Source organism: Arachis duranensis, chromosome 5 (genome assembly GCF_000817695.3).
Source record: "Arachis duranensis cultivar V14167 chromosome 5, aradu.V14167.gnm2.J7QH, whole genome shotgun sequence".
Classification (NCBI taxonomy): domain Eukaryota; kingdom Viridiplantae; phylum Streptophyta; class Magnoliopsida; order Fabales; family Fabaceae; genus Arachis; species Arachis duranensis.
The window spans coordinates 107916994-107933835 of record NC_029776.3 but is presented as its reverse complement, the minus strand read 5'-3'; the positions used below and the strand labels follow the sequence as shown (position 1 = coordinate 107933835).

At 36.4% G+C, this 16842-nt stretch overlaps 1 protein-coding gene across 1 annotated transcript; it reads right to left on the bottom strand.

The window, feature by feature from the left end:
- Window positions 1–427: 427 nt before the first annotated feature.
- Window positions 428–4899, bottom strand: LOC107491423 (uncharacterized). Its single transcript, XM_016112270.3, has 5 exons — window positions 4526–4899; window positions 3374–3467; window positions 2414–2451; window positions 2184–2319; window positions 428–1327 (listed from the first exon to the last, which is right to left on the bottom strand). Exons 1-5 carry the CDS (start codon window positions 4877–4879, stop codon window positions 915–917), a joined length of 1035 nt encoding a protein of 344 aa, XP_015967756.2. The 5' UTR covers window positions 4880–4899; the 3' UTR covers window positions 428–914.
- Between the last annotated feature and the right edge of the window lie 11943 nt (window positions 4900–16842).

Here is a 16842-nt window from a genome sequence, read left to right as displayed (position 1 = left end):
TGGTTCATCACCTATAAATACACTGAAATACTCAAGTAAAACTAAATTCCAAGACATTAAACCTACTTAACCTCTTGTTGAATTAGACATTGGAGTGTCTTTACAGGTACCACCCCTCATTTCTCAAAACATACAACTCGGACGGTGGCTCCCTGACGTAAGAAAAGTAGGTGACCACCTTCCTTGAACGCTCAGGCCTCACAAACAAGCCCAATTATCCGGTTCTCGATAAATTCCGGAACAGAAGTTTATTCTTCCAACTCACAGACACACTTTACAACTTTTACGGTTAAAATATACGAATAGATTTGGAAGTTCATTATACGACATTGTGACGCATCACAATAAAATATAATGAGATGCGTGGAAGGAAGCCAAGTGAGCTGTTGAAATTGGTTTTATTGTTTGTTATTATTGTATATAAGTAGGAAAGGGCGCTGCACTTGAGTTTTAAACTTTAACACCCCCAAAATGAAAGCAAGCCGTAAATTTTTGGGTCTTAATCTTAAAGGAGTATAGCAAAATGGGGGAGAGCTCCTTGCTGAGAGAAAATGGGGGTTCAAATAACTTTATTGGAAGATGCTAATCATTCTTATACAATTCACCTGGGTTCTAACCTCTACGAAACGTTTCAAGTTTTGAAGAAATTCTATCGACGAAAGGGATAAAAAAAGAGGTAGCAAAAGTTGTGTTTGCTCAGGTGAGCCAGCAAGTGAAGGATTAGGACCATAAAGCTACATCTTTTTGCTCCAATAAAGTTGCCTAAAATTTCAAGAGATTACAATATCCACAAGAAGGAACTGACAAAAGTGCACTTGATTTGCATATTTTGTAATCAACAACACTTATAAAAATGTTCAAGTAAGATTCCTTCGGCTGAGAAGCTCTCCATGCAAGATAAACTGATTAAACACTTACACTTTTTTGGGCTCCAAGCAAAGGAGATAAGCAATTATCCCAACCACGGGTATATACCTAAGATAATTTACCAAGACAACCTTGTCTTCCTGAACATTCTGGAGGTTGTCTCCAAGTAACCATGGCTGGAAAATCATGTAAAGACATATGTCCCATATGAAGGCATAAGCCAACCTTTCTGATCCGAAGAAACCGACCAGGAATTCCCATCTATCTGCTATGCCACCAAAATTTGCATCTGTTCTGCCATATAGAGCCCACAATATAGACACAATACATGTAATCCCACCAATGAGTCCGACATATGAGGCACCATTGGTCATCAAGGAACCCAGTTCCGACCTTTTGCTTGGACCACTGACATCGTCAGCATTGTTCAATCGGATTGCCATATATGGGATCAAGAATGCTGCCATCATGAATACGTAAAGAAAATTAATTGAACAAAAAGGAAAAATAACTGGGAATAAAACAGTTTAAAGTTTAAACAGAAACTTGCACATAAAGAAAGATTTTACATATACATCCAATTCTCCAATCATGAATTGACAACAGAAAAACGTGTTTAACCAAACCACTCACTATCTCAAAGTTCATATAAATGCAAGTATCTAATTGGTCGACATAAATCATTCTTTTAACACTGTTGGTTCATTGTAATTAAATTCTTCAAACATATAGGGACCTCAATTGGCGGACAGCCACCTTTTTCTCTAGTCAAACCCCAAAACATTACCAGCTCTGAGTTTTCCTATCACTATGAACCAGAAAATTCTTATACCGCTTATGAATGGTGATGGCAAGAGTTGGAACTTCGGAGTAACCGTGTTAAACATTAGTGGAGAAGTGGTAGAAATAATCCAGAAGTAATTAAAGAGTCTGTTGGTCGGTGAACTGTCTTACCCAAAGAAATCGCGGGTCAAATGCCAAACCGCTGACCAGTTGATAGGATTGCAGTTACACCTTTTAATAAGGTAAAAGAAAATTGAATTGAATTCTTGCATTTAATCTTGTCAGCCACTTATATGAAGAGCATTACTTTCTTAAGTATAAGAAACAGGGACAACTGCGAAGCAATTTAACTATATTTCACTAGTTTGCTTCTACAGAGAGAATATACTTGTGGTGAAGTATATGATTATAGAGAATATTGACACTGAGCGTGACCAGACTATTCATCATTCCTTTCTGTTCTGAATTTAGCAAATAATCAGAACAAGATAACAAAAATGCATGTCACACAAAGAGAGTCGAATGAAACTTACTGTTTGTAAGGAACATTTGAAGGCCCCAGAGTACATCTAAAGAACCCTTGTATCTATCTCTCCTACAATCTGTGTACAGCACTGGGGCAAACATAAACGTCCAGGCAATCACAAAGTTGAACAGGCCTTCAGCCATCTGAAGCAAGAAAATTCTGAACATCATGGAGACTTTCAAATCAAATAATGTAAATTTGGATCCAATAATATGTACGTTGTTCAATAATACTTACGGGATGAAGAACTGGGGCCTCAATCAGATGAATGCCAACTACTCTGCCAGAATGTCGCGTGAACGAATCATTAAAAGAGAAGGGATAAAAAAATGCATACAGTATATGTTCCCAAACTTATTTTTAAATATCAGGCTGCAAGTTCCACATGTTGCCTTTGCCTTTGTATTAAATAACCTTACATATCAAGGAAATATGACTAGACCAATTAATATTATTTGATCAAGTTGAACACAGAAACTGCAATTAGGGGAAAGATACCAGTATGATTTTATTTGGTTTAGTAAACTTACCAGAACACAAACCTCAAGAAGTATAAGGTCACTCATGCATGGACCTATAAACAGAATAATATAGTATACAATATTTCTCGTAGAAAATTTTACAGGAGCATATATATTAATAAGCCTGTTGTGTAGTGGCATGGCAACAGGAATTGACCATATTAAAATGACCATATAAAGGAACGGAGAAAAGGAATCAGAGAATAAATCTTATCAAAACCAACTGAGGCTACATTGTAGCACAAAGCTGCTGTAATCCAAATATCCACAATATAAACAAAGTAAAAAAGGATCCATTTCAATTATCAGCAATGGAACTCTAAAAATTGTGAAAGTATTTCTGGTGATTATGTCAAAGTTCCAAAGTTAGAATTTCGTGTTTTGTTGGGGAACCCCATATCTATGACCGCTATTGGCCTTGGTGGCTACCTCTGTTTTTTATCATTACAACTGTCATTGATACAACAGTGCTTTTGATCATTATAACTATCAATGCTACAACGTAACTGTGAAATAAAAAATAAAATAAATAAAAAAACCCGGAATATTAGTTATCATCATCTGACAATGCAATTTTTGAGTCTAGAAGCTGCAAGAAGATTCATCAAGAAAGAACAAGCTACAACTCATTCATCATTTATGAGTGTAATCAGCAGCAGGTATTAAGTCAACATACCAAAGTTCATGAAAGGCAGGATGAAAAAGAAATTGAGCGAAAGACCCACAAGATTGTTAACTGTTTCAGAACTGATTGCCCATACAGGATCTCCCTGTTGCAATACATGTCAAATTTTAGATTTACAAGTCAAATCAATCTCACCAATATAAAATTTTCAGAAACAATAATCATGCATAATACAACAGGTTAAATTATTTACTTTCCCACCAGAGCAGAGTAAGCATTCTGGGATGATATAAGCAACTTTTTGATACAATCATACCGATAGACATGGAAAGCCATCAAACAAAGAAATCCAACTGGATTTCAGCTCCAAAATTACACATAAAAAGTTTCATATGGAAATCCCATAATAGAGAAATCCAAAGCTTTCTTTCCTTTCCACTTCTTTTCTCTAATCCTATAATATTTTTAACCTGTTGCTTAAAAATATTTTAATTAATATATGCAACCCCATCTAGTGACAAAATATTTTTGTAGTTATTATTATGATTAAGTATTAATCATCAGAGATCTTTGCCCAAATGGTCAGCATTCTTTCCCTCTATATTGAACCAAACATACATACCATATAACATCATTGAACATCCAGCAGAGCCTACAATGTTACAATTGTGACTAGAATGTGCAAAACACATTTGATGTAATAAGCTTTAAAGTGTTCACTCACCAACTAACAGAACATTCATGCCAAGCATCATAATTTCGTAAAGTCTGAAAATGAATTTCAAAAAATATATTTTCAAAAGTTGACTCTTCCACAATAACATCAATTGTCTCTCTATTGATTATACACTTATTCCATACAAGTCATTTACTCTATCTTTATCAAATGCTCTTCTAATACTACTATCATTAATCTAAAGATACAATTTTGTAAATTAGCTTTTGTTTTACTTTTCCTATTCCATGGTTCCCTACTAATCCTAAAGGAGAATGCATCCAAGTTAGCAGTGAACCAAAAATTCCAAAAAAAAAATGTCACCATGTCAAAACTTAAATATAGTGATAAATAATTTAAAAGCAGTGACAATTTAAAAAGGGTAATAAGTTCAAGGAAACATGGCAAAGAGCGAGTTTAATCTCTAAATTTTTTCACTTAATAGATACCGGAAGATAAATGCGGAAAAAATCAAAAGGTGTACACACAGGGGCATAAGGAAGCAAGAAGAGCCACAAAATGTAGACGGCCTCTGCAACCCACAATGCTATTTGAAATATTCTCCTGAAATTACCATCGCTACCAGCCTCCGGCGAGGCTTCGGCTAACTCAACCGGTTTTCGGCGACCCGCGAAGCACAAAACGGTCCTCGAATTGGTGCTTCTCGCTTTGGGGACAGGTGGTTTTGCGGAGAAAGAGCTGAGGAGCGGTTTTGATTTGGGAAGATAGAGTGAAGGTTTTAGGAGGAATTGTTTCGATGCGAGGAAGGAGCACAGAAGTGGTGGAGACGACGTCGCTGTGGTCATCGTTGTCATATCTTGAGAGTAAGTAAGGTTGGGCATCGAGTGGCTTAACCGAGTAAATTCACCCTTCATAATAATATATACTGATTTGGCTGAGACATATTTATATAAATGGAAAAATACGTGGAACCAAGAAGTAATCAGCTAAACTAACGAGTAATAGCTTAAATGGCATAGTCTTTTTATACTCAATTAAAAGGTATATTTGATATTAATTACTTCTCACCTCAAATTAAAATTCTAAATGATACGTTAGAAAATTAGAGGCGGGGATCACGAAACTCAGCTTCCAACAATTCCGATTCTTATAAAATATATAAAAGAACATCCATTTAATTTGAAAAAGAAACATTCTGATACATCTTAATGCTTAGTATAAGTATCATCCACATAGAGATTTTGGATTCACCCAAGAGTATTTGGTTGATTTTCTGCTGGTACTTTTTTGATTTCCTAGTATTGTTGTATATAAAATTCTCGATTATTCATCAATACTTAATTTTTTACCGTAAAAAAAAATATTAAAACATATTATTTTTTGAAGTTTTCTCAAGCTAAACAGTAAATCATATTAACATACAAAAAGATACTACTTTTGTGTATGAAATGCATGTACATGGATCTAAGATTTATTTCCAAGATATTATCAAATGTAAAAACTTTTTAAAAAAGTGTTTGATAATCTAGTATAAGAAGATATACAAATATAAATCTATACCCAAAGAATTAAGAAAACCTTAGAACTAAAGAATGAACTTTAGTTTTTCTAGGATTCCTTTAACAAATCTACTTAGTGTTTCTTTTGAATAGTTGGCTTGTTGAGCACATTCATAAATATTTGGAGCTAAAATTATTCGTTTTTCATATCACACTATTTTAAGGTATAATGAGATAACTCTTCTTATTTTTTGAGGTAGACTGATAAGTTAGAAACTCATTCTGATGTTATGATTTTATAGTACAATTTTTCTACGAATTTTATTAATTTTGAGAAGTAATAATCATGAAGAACATATATTTGCATTATATAAGATATATCATAGTAAAAAAATGTTGGATCAAACCTCAATAACGTTAGCACAAGTATTATACATTAAAAATAACATGATAATTAATTAATAGATATGAGAATGATGAAGTATGATCCTAAACTAAAAAGAGTGATACAAAATGGCTAGTTGTGCACAAGAAGCTAAGGGATATTGAATTGAGTTTAGATATATTCTTTGAAAAAGTTAATTCGAAAAATAGTAAGGATGTATTTGAGACTTTGAGAGAGCAGCTTCTAAAGTATGAAGAAATTTCGTATCAATTGTAAAATTGATTACTAAGTATCTACATATGTCAAATAAATTAAATATAAAATGATAGACATAAGAAGAAGTGCAAAAGATGTATGCTACTTCAGCTAATAATGCCTATGTCCAGTCCTCAACAAACATGAGAATTCTGTTATTTGACTAAATGTTTTAGGATATTATTTTTCTAACCCTTCTCAGGCTAAGATAACTTCGATTATATGGCATTAAATTAAATAGGCATTATAAAAAAATATAAATGCTAACGAGGAGGGAAAAAGTTTTTGTTGGGTCCAAATAGAAGAACAATTCATATCTTAAACATAAGAATAAAATATTGACATTAATATATGACTCCTCAAAACTCCATTCTATTATATTCATATAACAGTCACCATAACTCCCTTCTATCATATTCATAAGAGTTAACCATAATTTTGGTTTTTATGATTTTGGCCAAAAACTAAAATCGTGCCTAAAAATTTTTGCAACTAAAATCATCTGTAAGATTGAATCTTATTTTAATTTTCTTTTATAATTTTTGAACAAAAATACTTTTATCTTCTCCAACCACTCATTCATTCGATTAGATCCAACAATAATAACAACTATGTAATATCCTAACTTTTAGTATCTCATGATTGCACTAAAAATTCAGACATTATCTATCTCTACTCCTTTACTTTAATACTATATTATTTAGTATTGAGCATTTGCGAATACAACCAGATTTATTTTCACATAAGTATATCCACATAGTATTGAATACATAAAATTATTTAACAATTTCCAAATACAAGTCTTGCTCCTCTAACACTCAACATGACAAATGACGAGAGAAAAAATCTAAGAATCCCAACTAAACCAAATACAAAAATACAATATATATATATATATCGGAAAGGAAATACCATCAAAGCAAAGAGATACTCGCAAATACAAAGAATTCCATTATAAAAATAATTTATCTTTGAAATAACCCTTTGAAAAAGCTCTGTGAGAAATTTCACTTTGAAAAGATCGTAATGAATCTCTTTTATTTTACAAATCGGTAAAGTAAATCTTTTAAAAAAGAAAAGGACCAAAGACGTGCCTAAGGGCTTACTACTCGACAAACTTATATTGCTCATTCCTATCCATCAAATACATAAACTAGAGCATCTGAGCAATACCAAGTCGAATCTGTCTCAACCTCCATCATCTCCGTACACCAACATACACACTCAAGTTAAACAACTCAATCACACAGATCCAAATCTCAATTCTCCCACACTCATCTCAACCTGTCTCTTTTCAATATCATAATCCAGCCGCATATGATTTAGTAATTCAATGTTAAAAATAAGTTCTTCACAACTTTCAATCACCCCATTCATCAAGAACAACCCTCAGCGTCACATCCGCTAGCATGAGGGATCTCCCAGTTATGCAAACACATACAAAACAATACAAAGAATACACAAGTAGAGAGAACAGGGAGAGCATTTAGATTAAATAGCATATAGGTACAATTAATCAAGAAGGCAAGCTAAATACAATATACACACCCAAACAATACACACAAATGTAAATGATGCATGTCTACCCTATGGCTAATGAGCTCATCTGTCGGTTATATATCCAAACCTGACATGTTCGGTAGCTAACCCTAGACAGTCCCTCCGTGCGTGCATCCCTAAGAGATATTCATATCTCAAGGAGGAATTATGCGAAAAGGTATAAGTGTCTGGCCACATCTTGCAACGGAGGATCAACAAAGTCTTAAGTCTCAACATGGAGTAAGTGGGGTAAACTACTGTATCTATCCAGAGAGTCTCAATCATTGGATTCAATTCATCACGCACGCGAGAAAATACCCAGATCTCGCCATAAATAGAAATTCAATCAATATACAAGTGGGATATCACCCATACCTTGCCAACTCAGCCAATCCGGCCATACTTAGTCATCATTAATCTCATCATCCATGGCTTATATCAATTTAGTATTCAGTAAGTTCATTATTCATAAGTTTTCATCTATATTCATTAACATAATCATAATCATCATCCTCAATCATAATCTCTCGCACATATCTCAACTTAATCAGGTTCTCATCATAAACTTCATATTAATCTCATTTCTCATCAGTGATCGCATACATCATGCAATTGAAAGTACTTGAAACAAATAAGAGAAAAATGAACTTAACCAACTTATAGTTCTTCTTCATTGTTGTTGTTATTTTTCTCATATTCTCTCCCTCCAACACCAAACTTAGAATGATTGCTTGTCCTCAAGCAACAAGTGAGAACAATGGTGATGGGATTGTGAATTAATATGTCTTAAAACAATGATGTAAGTAATGCATGTGTTTAAGCAAGCAAAATTAAAGATAACAATAAAGGCCATAAGAGAAACAGAGACATTGTGATTGCATTACTAAGTGGGTTGTGCATGGTACATTGCATAAAAATAAGTGACAACACCAAACTTAGTATGACACTTTCATTTGAAAATGATGCATGTACCTAGTGAAGATTGGAGATAAAATCATGGCAACACCAAATTTATTCTATGCAATCTCATGCCAAATTATTTGAAGGTAAACTAAGCAAAGAAAATGTTACCAACAGTTGGGTTGCCTCCTAATAATCGCTCTTTTAATGTCATTAGCTTGACATGTTGTTCTTGAATTTCTTCCTCTTCTTCCAGTTGGTTAAGAGAAATGACTTCAAGGGAGAAGAAGAGAAAATTGATGTCCCCTGTTTTGATCTTCTCCCAGCAAGCTTTCTTTTGTTATTAGCTTGCTTTACTTTGCTTGTTGGGGTAGGGGTGGGATTGCTTTTTATTGACCTTTTCTTCTTCATGGATATTATCCTCCGTTCCTTGGTCACAATCTTCTTTTCAGTGCTTTCCTTGGTTGCCTTTGGTTCTTTGATTTCAAGACTTGGGTGTTGTATGATGTTAGGAGTGTCCTCTTTATCAAGAACTTGTTGGATTGATGGTTCAATGAAATCATCTATCATGCCATCCTCTAATTCATTGGAGTGTAGACTCCTTTGGTTGTCTTCCTCCCTTTCTTTTGTAAGGTCTTACATTGCTTCTTTTCGGAGTGAGTTTGCATATTCTGTTGTCACCTCTAGTAGCCTCTGTGGATATGGAATCCTAGGCTTATATGCCTCCACAACCTCTTTCTTCATTGAAATTTCACTTGCTATAGGGGCCTCTTTTTCTTGTTTTCTAATTCATCCTTTGCACCCATCATTTGGTATTCATCCTTTTGCTAAGCACCACTCCAGTCTTGGCCTTGCATTCTTCGCTTGGAGTGTTCACAATGTCACTTAGGAAGATATTGGTGGTTCTTTCAGGGAGTTGTTTTGTAATTTGTCCTGATTGTACCTCAAGATTTCTAAGGGTGGCCTCTTGATTTCTTAAAATCACCTCTTGATTCTTCTTGATTGTCTCTTGACTTTTTATGAATCTCTCAAATGTACGTTCAAGAGAGTAAAAAGCCTTTGAGATTCTTGAGATGGTTGTGTGGGGTATGGCTGTGAATGATAAAAGTTATTTAAAGCATTGAGGTGAGTGTTTCATGGGTTTACTGGGGGTGTAGTGAAGTTATTTTGGAGGTTGTGAAATGAATTTTGTGAATTTTGAAATGAGGTTTGTGTATAGTGAAATGATTTTTGTGGTTGATGAATTGAATTGTATGAATTTTGGAAGGAATTTTGTGCTGAGGCATACTCAAGTGATGAAGAAGTTTGATACGAAAAATCAGTAGCTGAGGGTAGACAATTTTGCATAAATGCATTCAAGGTACGCTAAAGTGATGATGGCTCTTGATGAGTGGAGTATGGAATATTGAATGCTTTTTGACTTTGATCTTCCTAACTATAACTTGAGTAATTGTTAAATTTATCAAAATATGGATCATTTTATGGCCCTGGGAAGCATTCCATCATTCCTTGTTCATGATATTCCTAGCCACTATTAGAATAGTAACATGAATAATTTTGTGATGGTGGAAAATATCCCATACGGTATGATTGATCAAAAGGTGATGGAAACTCTATTCTTCTTCAAATTGCTCTGTACCAAACAACACAATTATCAAGAAAAATTGAAATTCTTTATGTCACAAATAAGGAATTCTTGGTGAGGTTATAACATAAACACCTAACTGGCAATAGAAAATAAAGAAAAAAAGTAATTAAATGAACAAAATAAAAAAGTGTCTAATCTAGATAATCAATCAACCAGTAGTTTGTTAATCACAATTAATTCCCGGCAACGGCGCCAAAAACTTGATACGGATTTTGATAATCAATATCCACATAACAACCGGCAAGTGCATCAGGTCTCAAGTAATAAAACTCACGATGAGTGAGGTCGATCCCACGAGGATTAATGGATTAAGCAAGTAATAGTTGATTGATTGTTCTAGTTAGACGGTTCAATTTTGAGTGATGATCAATTAAATGACAAAAAGTAAATGAAAGTGATAAAATGACAAGAAAGTAAATGACAAGAATGTAAAGTACTGGGAATTTAAATTGCAAGAAAAGTAAAGTATCAAAAAGTAAAATGCAAGAAAGAAAAGTGCAAGAAAGTAAATAACTAGAATTAAGAATGACAAGAACATTGGGATCAAGAAATATTACATTCTCATGATCAATAAATTTCATCTCCTCTTCAATCATGCATTCATTGATCTCTTGGCAAATCATAAGTAATCAAACCCCAATCTCTTGGTGATTTGATTTCTCTTAACTTGATCAATTGTCAATCTCTTGATCTAATTGTTTATGAGAAGAGATGAAGAGTGTGTGGGTGAGAAGAGAGGGTCCGAAGACTCCCCTACCGGATGGTCCCTCCTCTAAATGATGAACTAAAGCCTATTTATAAGCTATCCTAAATTACAAATTCAAATGAAATTTAAATTACAATCAAATGTAAATTTTCTAACTACTTCTAAATGATTCTTGTGGCTTTGATTTGTTTACCATTGTAGGCTTGCTTGCATGAGTTTTGGATGGACCTTGAGTAAGAAAAGTGGACCAAATTGAAGCTCCAGGGTGGCTTGGGCGTTATTAGATCCTAACGCCCCTTTTGTTGGCGTTGCCAATGCCCAGAGCCTGGTTCCTGGCGCCAATTGGATTGGGCGCTCCTTATTGTGGGCGTTATCTTTACTGGTCACATATACGTGCAGCCCACACGTACACAAAAATCACTTGTCAGGCGTACGTGCGACCCATGCGTACGCGTGAATACTAAAGCTTGCAATCTCAACTCATCGCAGGCGTTATCTTGGAAGAAGGTGCCAGTTAAACCTGGTGTTGCCAATGCCAGGGTCACTCTCCATGGATTGCCTTGGCATTACTTGTGGATAACACCCCTTATAATGGGCGTTGCCAATGCCCGAAATCAAACTCCAGGGGCTGCTTCTTTGTTGCCAGGGAGTTGTCTTAAGTTAATTCCGCTTGTTTTGGGTGTTACCAATGCCCAAGACACATTCTAAGGGGCTCTTTTATGGATTGGGGCATTGCTTGTAGAGGGTGCCCCTTATCTTGGCATTGCCAACGCCAATCTTGGTTACTTCCTCTGTTTGCCGAAATATGCATGCTTTGGTGAGTGTTTTTGGGCTTAAAGATGCCTACCCCAATTTCATGCCCATTATAGACTATTATAAATTGTTACAAAGCTCTGGATGTCAGCTTTCTAACACCACTAAAAGCACATCATTTGGACTTTTATAGCTCAAGTTATTCTCCTTTGAAGAGGAAGAGGTCAACTTGGCATGGTCGCAAGCGTTATTTGTGGATAACGCCCCTTATAATGGGCGTTGCCAATGCCAGCTTCTGACGCTCAAAATGAATGTCCACCCTATACTATTATATATTGTTGGAAAGCTCTGAATGTACACTTTCCAATGTCTTTGAAAGTGCATCATTTGAAGCTCTATATCTCGAGATATACTCCTTGGAAGGTGAAGAGGTCAGCTGGCGCCTTCCATGCTGGTACTCTTCTCACCTTGTATTTTTCGAGGTGAATTGCAATCTCAAATCTAGGGTCCATATAAAGAGTTATATTCGGTTGGAAAGCTCTTGAAGTCTACTTTCTAATGACACTAGAATCACCTCATTTAGAGCTTTGTAGTTCAAGTTATCCTTATTTGAAGATGAGGAGGTCAGGTTGCAAAATCTCCATGAACTTCTCTTTGTAGTTGGCGCCTCCTTGGATAATGCCCCTTCTCCTTGGTGTTAACAACGCCCTTAACATGCTCCTTGGCCACGCTTTCAAAACCGTGGCTTAAGGTTCCAAAGCGTGCCCAAGTTTCAAAGCGTGTGAAAAACTTCCTCTTTTCTTCTTTTTAAGCGTGTTTTGTGCTTTTTTTTGTTTCTTTTTTGTTATTTCCTACAAAATTAATCATATCAAAGATATTAAAGCAATATATGAATTAAGAAAAAAAATACTCAATAATTGAGGATTATGAATTAATTTTTTATATGAAAAAGCATAAAAAAATACCACATGATGCGCACGTATCACCTTCCCTCACCCAAACAAGAAAAAGAAAGAAAGAGAGAGAAGAGAGGAGAGCTCGAGAGAAGGAGTAGAGGAGAGAAGAAAGAAAGGAGAGGGAAGGAGGGAGACGACGCTAGCGGGCTGGGTGCCTGATAAACCACTATTTTATGGTTTATCTTGTGCTTAATTGAGTGGATTTTATCAATTCTTTACCCACTTATTCATACTAATTGCATGTTTTATATTTTCCTTCCTGATTTTGTGCTATGATTGAAAACATGCTTCTTTGGCCTTATATTTGCTAATATTAATTAAATCCTCTTTTATCACCATTAGATGCCTTGATATGTGTGTTAAGTGTTTTCAGAGATTACAAGGCAGGAATGGCTCAGAGGATGGAAAGGAAGCATGCAAAAGTGGAAGGAATACAAGAAGTTGGAGAAATTGCTAAGCTGTCCAGCCTGACCTCTTCGCACTCAAACGGCTATAACTTTAGCTATAGAGGTCCAAACGACGCGATTCCAGTTGCGTTGGAAAGCTAACGTCCGGGGCTTCGATTTGATATATAATATGCTATAGTTGCTCTGACGCTAGGTGACGCGAACGCGTGGGTCACGCGGACGCGTGACCTGGCAGGAACGCAACCCGCGCGGCCGCGTGGACGACGCCTCCGCGTCACTTCGCCGCGACCAGAACGTAACAGAAATCGTTGAGAGCGATTTCTGGGCTGTTTTTGACCCAGTTTTCAGCCCATAACACACAGATTAGTGGCTATAAAGTGGGGGAATGCATCCATTCATGAGAGAGCTCGCATTATTTTTATTTTCAATGATTTAGATTTAGTTTTGAGAGAGGTTCTCTCCTCTCTCTCTCTTAGGATTTAGGACTTCTCTTAGCTTTTAAGAGTGACTCTCGATCCAGGTTTAATGTTCTTTTATTTTTAAGCTTCACTTTATTTATTTATTCCAACATTTGAATTGATTATTTCCCTTTATAATTTAATTTATGAATTATTCCATGTTACAGACTATTATTTGAATTTAATGATATTTGAGGTATTTCAGTTTATGATTGCTCTTTTTAATTCATGTTACTATTGGCTCCCATCTAAGGACATTTTTATTCCAGCAATTTACTTTTTCCCCTTTTGGTCTTGGTTAAGAAATTAGTAACTCAACAGTTATTAAGCTCAGCAAAATTGATAATCGTTATCTTGCTAATTGAACTGAACTTCAATAATCCCAACTTTTTCTTAGGAAATAAATAGGATTTGAGGGTCAAACTAATTAGTTCCTTGACTTACCTTTGCTTCAAAGGTTAACTAAGTGGAATTTAGATTCAACTTTCATTATTGTTGAGAGAGATAACCAAGTTGGACTTCCAATTTCTCTTACCTTGCCAAAAGTTTGCTTTACAGTATTTATTTATCTTAATTGCCATTTACTTTACTTGCAATTTAAATCACTTGCTCCTCATTCTTGAAACTCCGAATTCACAATCTCCATAGCCAATAATAAGAACATACCTCCTTGCAGTTCCTTGAGAAGACGACCCGAGGTTCGAATACTCGGTTAACAATTTTTAAAGGGGTTTGTTACTTGTGACACCCAACGTTTGTACGAAGGGATTTCTGTCGGTTTAGAGACTATATCTACAACGTGACTGTTTTTATGAACTTCTTTACTGGCAAAAATCCTAACGTCAAAATGGCGCCATTGCCGGGGAACTGCTAACGTGTGCCTTATTATTAGTTATTGTAAATATTTTTCTTTTGCTTGTTTATTTATTTTTATTTTTCCTTTTTAATTTTATTTGCTACCATGAACTCTCACCCCTCTCGCTTTGAGTTTGGTTCTAACTTTGTTGAAGGAAATAGAAGTTACAGCAAGAATATGCATTAAGGTCAGACCAATCAAGGATGGATGGAGCCAAGAGGATCTGATCAACCCTTTAGGCAACAACACCCTCCAAGTTATCATGGACAAAGACCATTCTACAATGCATATCAAGCTGATAGATATGGTGGACCCCCTTGTAGGCACCAACAAGCCCCACCCTATGCTCATAGACCATCCTTTCAACATAACCTCGAACCACCACACTCACAAGCTTCTCGTTACCATCCGCCACCGTATGATCCTTCCTTACCCCAGTACCAATCCAATCACTCCCAATCACCACCACTTTCCTATGTATCATGTCCCAATCTGGCACCCCGAGAAGCAGAGGGTCGCCTAAAGGAAACAGTAAATAAACTTCAAACAACCATTCGACAACTGGAGCAAGCAGTAATTCAATGGGTTTCTAGGCGCTCAAATATGCAAGGACCAGCCACAGCCCCATGTGGACAATCCAGTGGACAAGACAGAGAATGAATTCGTACTAGAACAAGTAGAAGAAGCTGTCATTGTTCAAGAAGAAGAGTTGGTTGAAGATCTAGGAGATGCTGAACCTCTATGGGAATCCAAAGCTAAGGAGAACTCCATCAAGGACGTTACAGTTGATGCTAAGGAGGATAGAGCACAATCCCCAAGGCAAGTCGTTTATGAAGAACTAGACGGAATAACCCAGGACACAAATTCCCTTGATGATGATAGTCACAAGTCAAGTTCTCTTAGTAATGACCTTGCATCCGCAAGTGAATTCTCTGAGATCGAAGAATCTTCTCCAAGTGAATATGAAGATGATGCGGAGGTAGATTTCTCTCAACCTCCGGTCTATGACTCAAGTGATGAGGAAGACATAGAAGACTTTGATCAGGACACAGATACATTTGAAGAACCTTGCAAGGAAGTGGAGGAATTCACAGAAGAGCACAAGGGAGTAGAACTTACAGAACCACCGGAAACACCTATCCCAATGCCATTACCACCTAATACAAGCCTCAAGTGGGTAAATTCCTTAGCTTTTATCTTTACTTTTCCACTTGAATATGGTTTACTTGAAACAGATGGCCAGCTTAGAGCTCTTTGCGGCTTTAAGAGTAAAAGGGAAATGGCTCGTACTCAGAGCTGGTGCACAAGGTTCAATAAGGATCCACGCTTCACCTCGAAGTACACGGATTGGTATCTGATGAGCGGATAATTTATACGCTTTTTGGCATTGTTTTTAGTATGTTTTTAGTAGGATCTAGTTACTTTTAGGGATGTTTTCATTGGTTTTTATGCTATATTCACATTTCTGGACTTTACTATGAGTTTGTGTGTTTTTCTGTGATTTCAGGCGAAATTTGCCTGAAATTGAGGGACCTGAGCAAAACTCTGAAAAAAGGCTGACAAAGGGACTGTTGATGCTGATGGATTCTGACCTCCCTGCACTCAAAGTGGATTTTCTGGAGCTACAGAACTCCAAATGGCGCGCTTTTAACGGCATTGGAAAGTAGACATCCAGGGCTTTCCAGCAATATATAATAGTCCATACTTTGTTTGAGGATAGATGACGTAAACTGGCGTTCAATGCCAGTTATGGGCAGCAGTCTGGCGTCCAGCGCCAGAAAAGGATCCAAAACCAGAGTTCAACGCCAGAAAAGGACCCAAAACTGGCGTTCAACTCCACAAATGGCCTCTGCACGTGGATAACTCAAGTCTCAGCCCCAGCACACACCAAGTGGGCCCCAGAAGTGGATTTCTGCACTTAGAACTTAATTCTGTAAACCCTAGTAACTAGTTTAGTATAAATAGAACTTTTTACTATGTATTGGAAGTCTTTTGACAGATCCTGGATTGTATTTGGATCCTGTGATCACGCCTAAGGGGGCTGGCCTCACGGCCATGCCTGAACCTTCATAGCTTATGTATTTTCAACGGTAGAGTTTCTACACTCCATAGATTAAGGTGTGGAGCTCTACTGTACCTCGAGTATTAATGCAAATCTATTTTCTTCTATTCAATTCGACTTGTTCTTATTCCAAGATATACGTTGCACTACAACTTGATGAATGTGATGATCCGTGACACTCATCATCATTCTCACCTATGAACGCGTGCCTGACAACCACCTCCGTTCTACATTAGACCGGGCGCATATCTCCTGGATTCCTTAATCAGAATCTTCGTGGTATAAGCTAGAATTGATGGCGGCATTCATGAGGATCCGGAAAGTCTAAACCTTGTCTGTGGTATTCCGAGTAGGATCCGATGATCGAATGACTGTGACGAGCTTCAGACTCGCGAGTGCTGGGCGTTAGTGACAGACGCA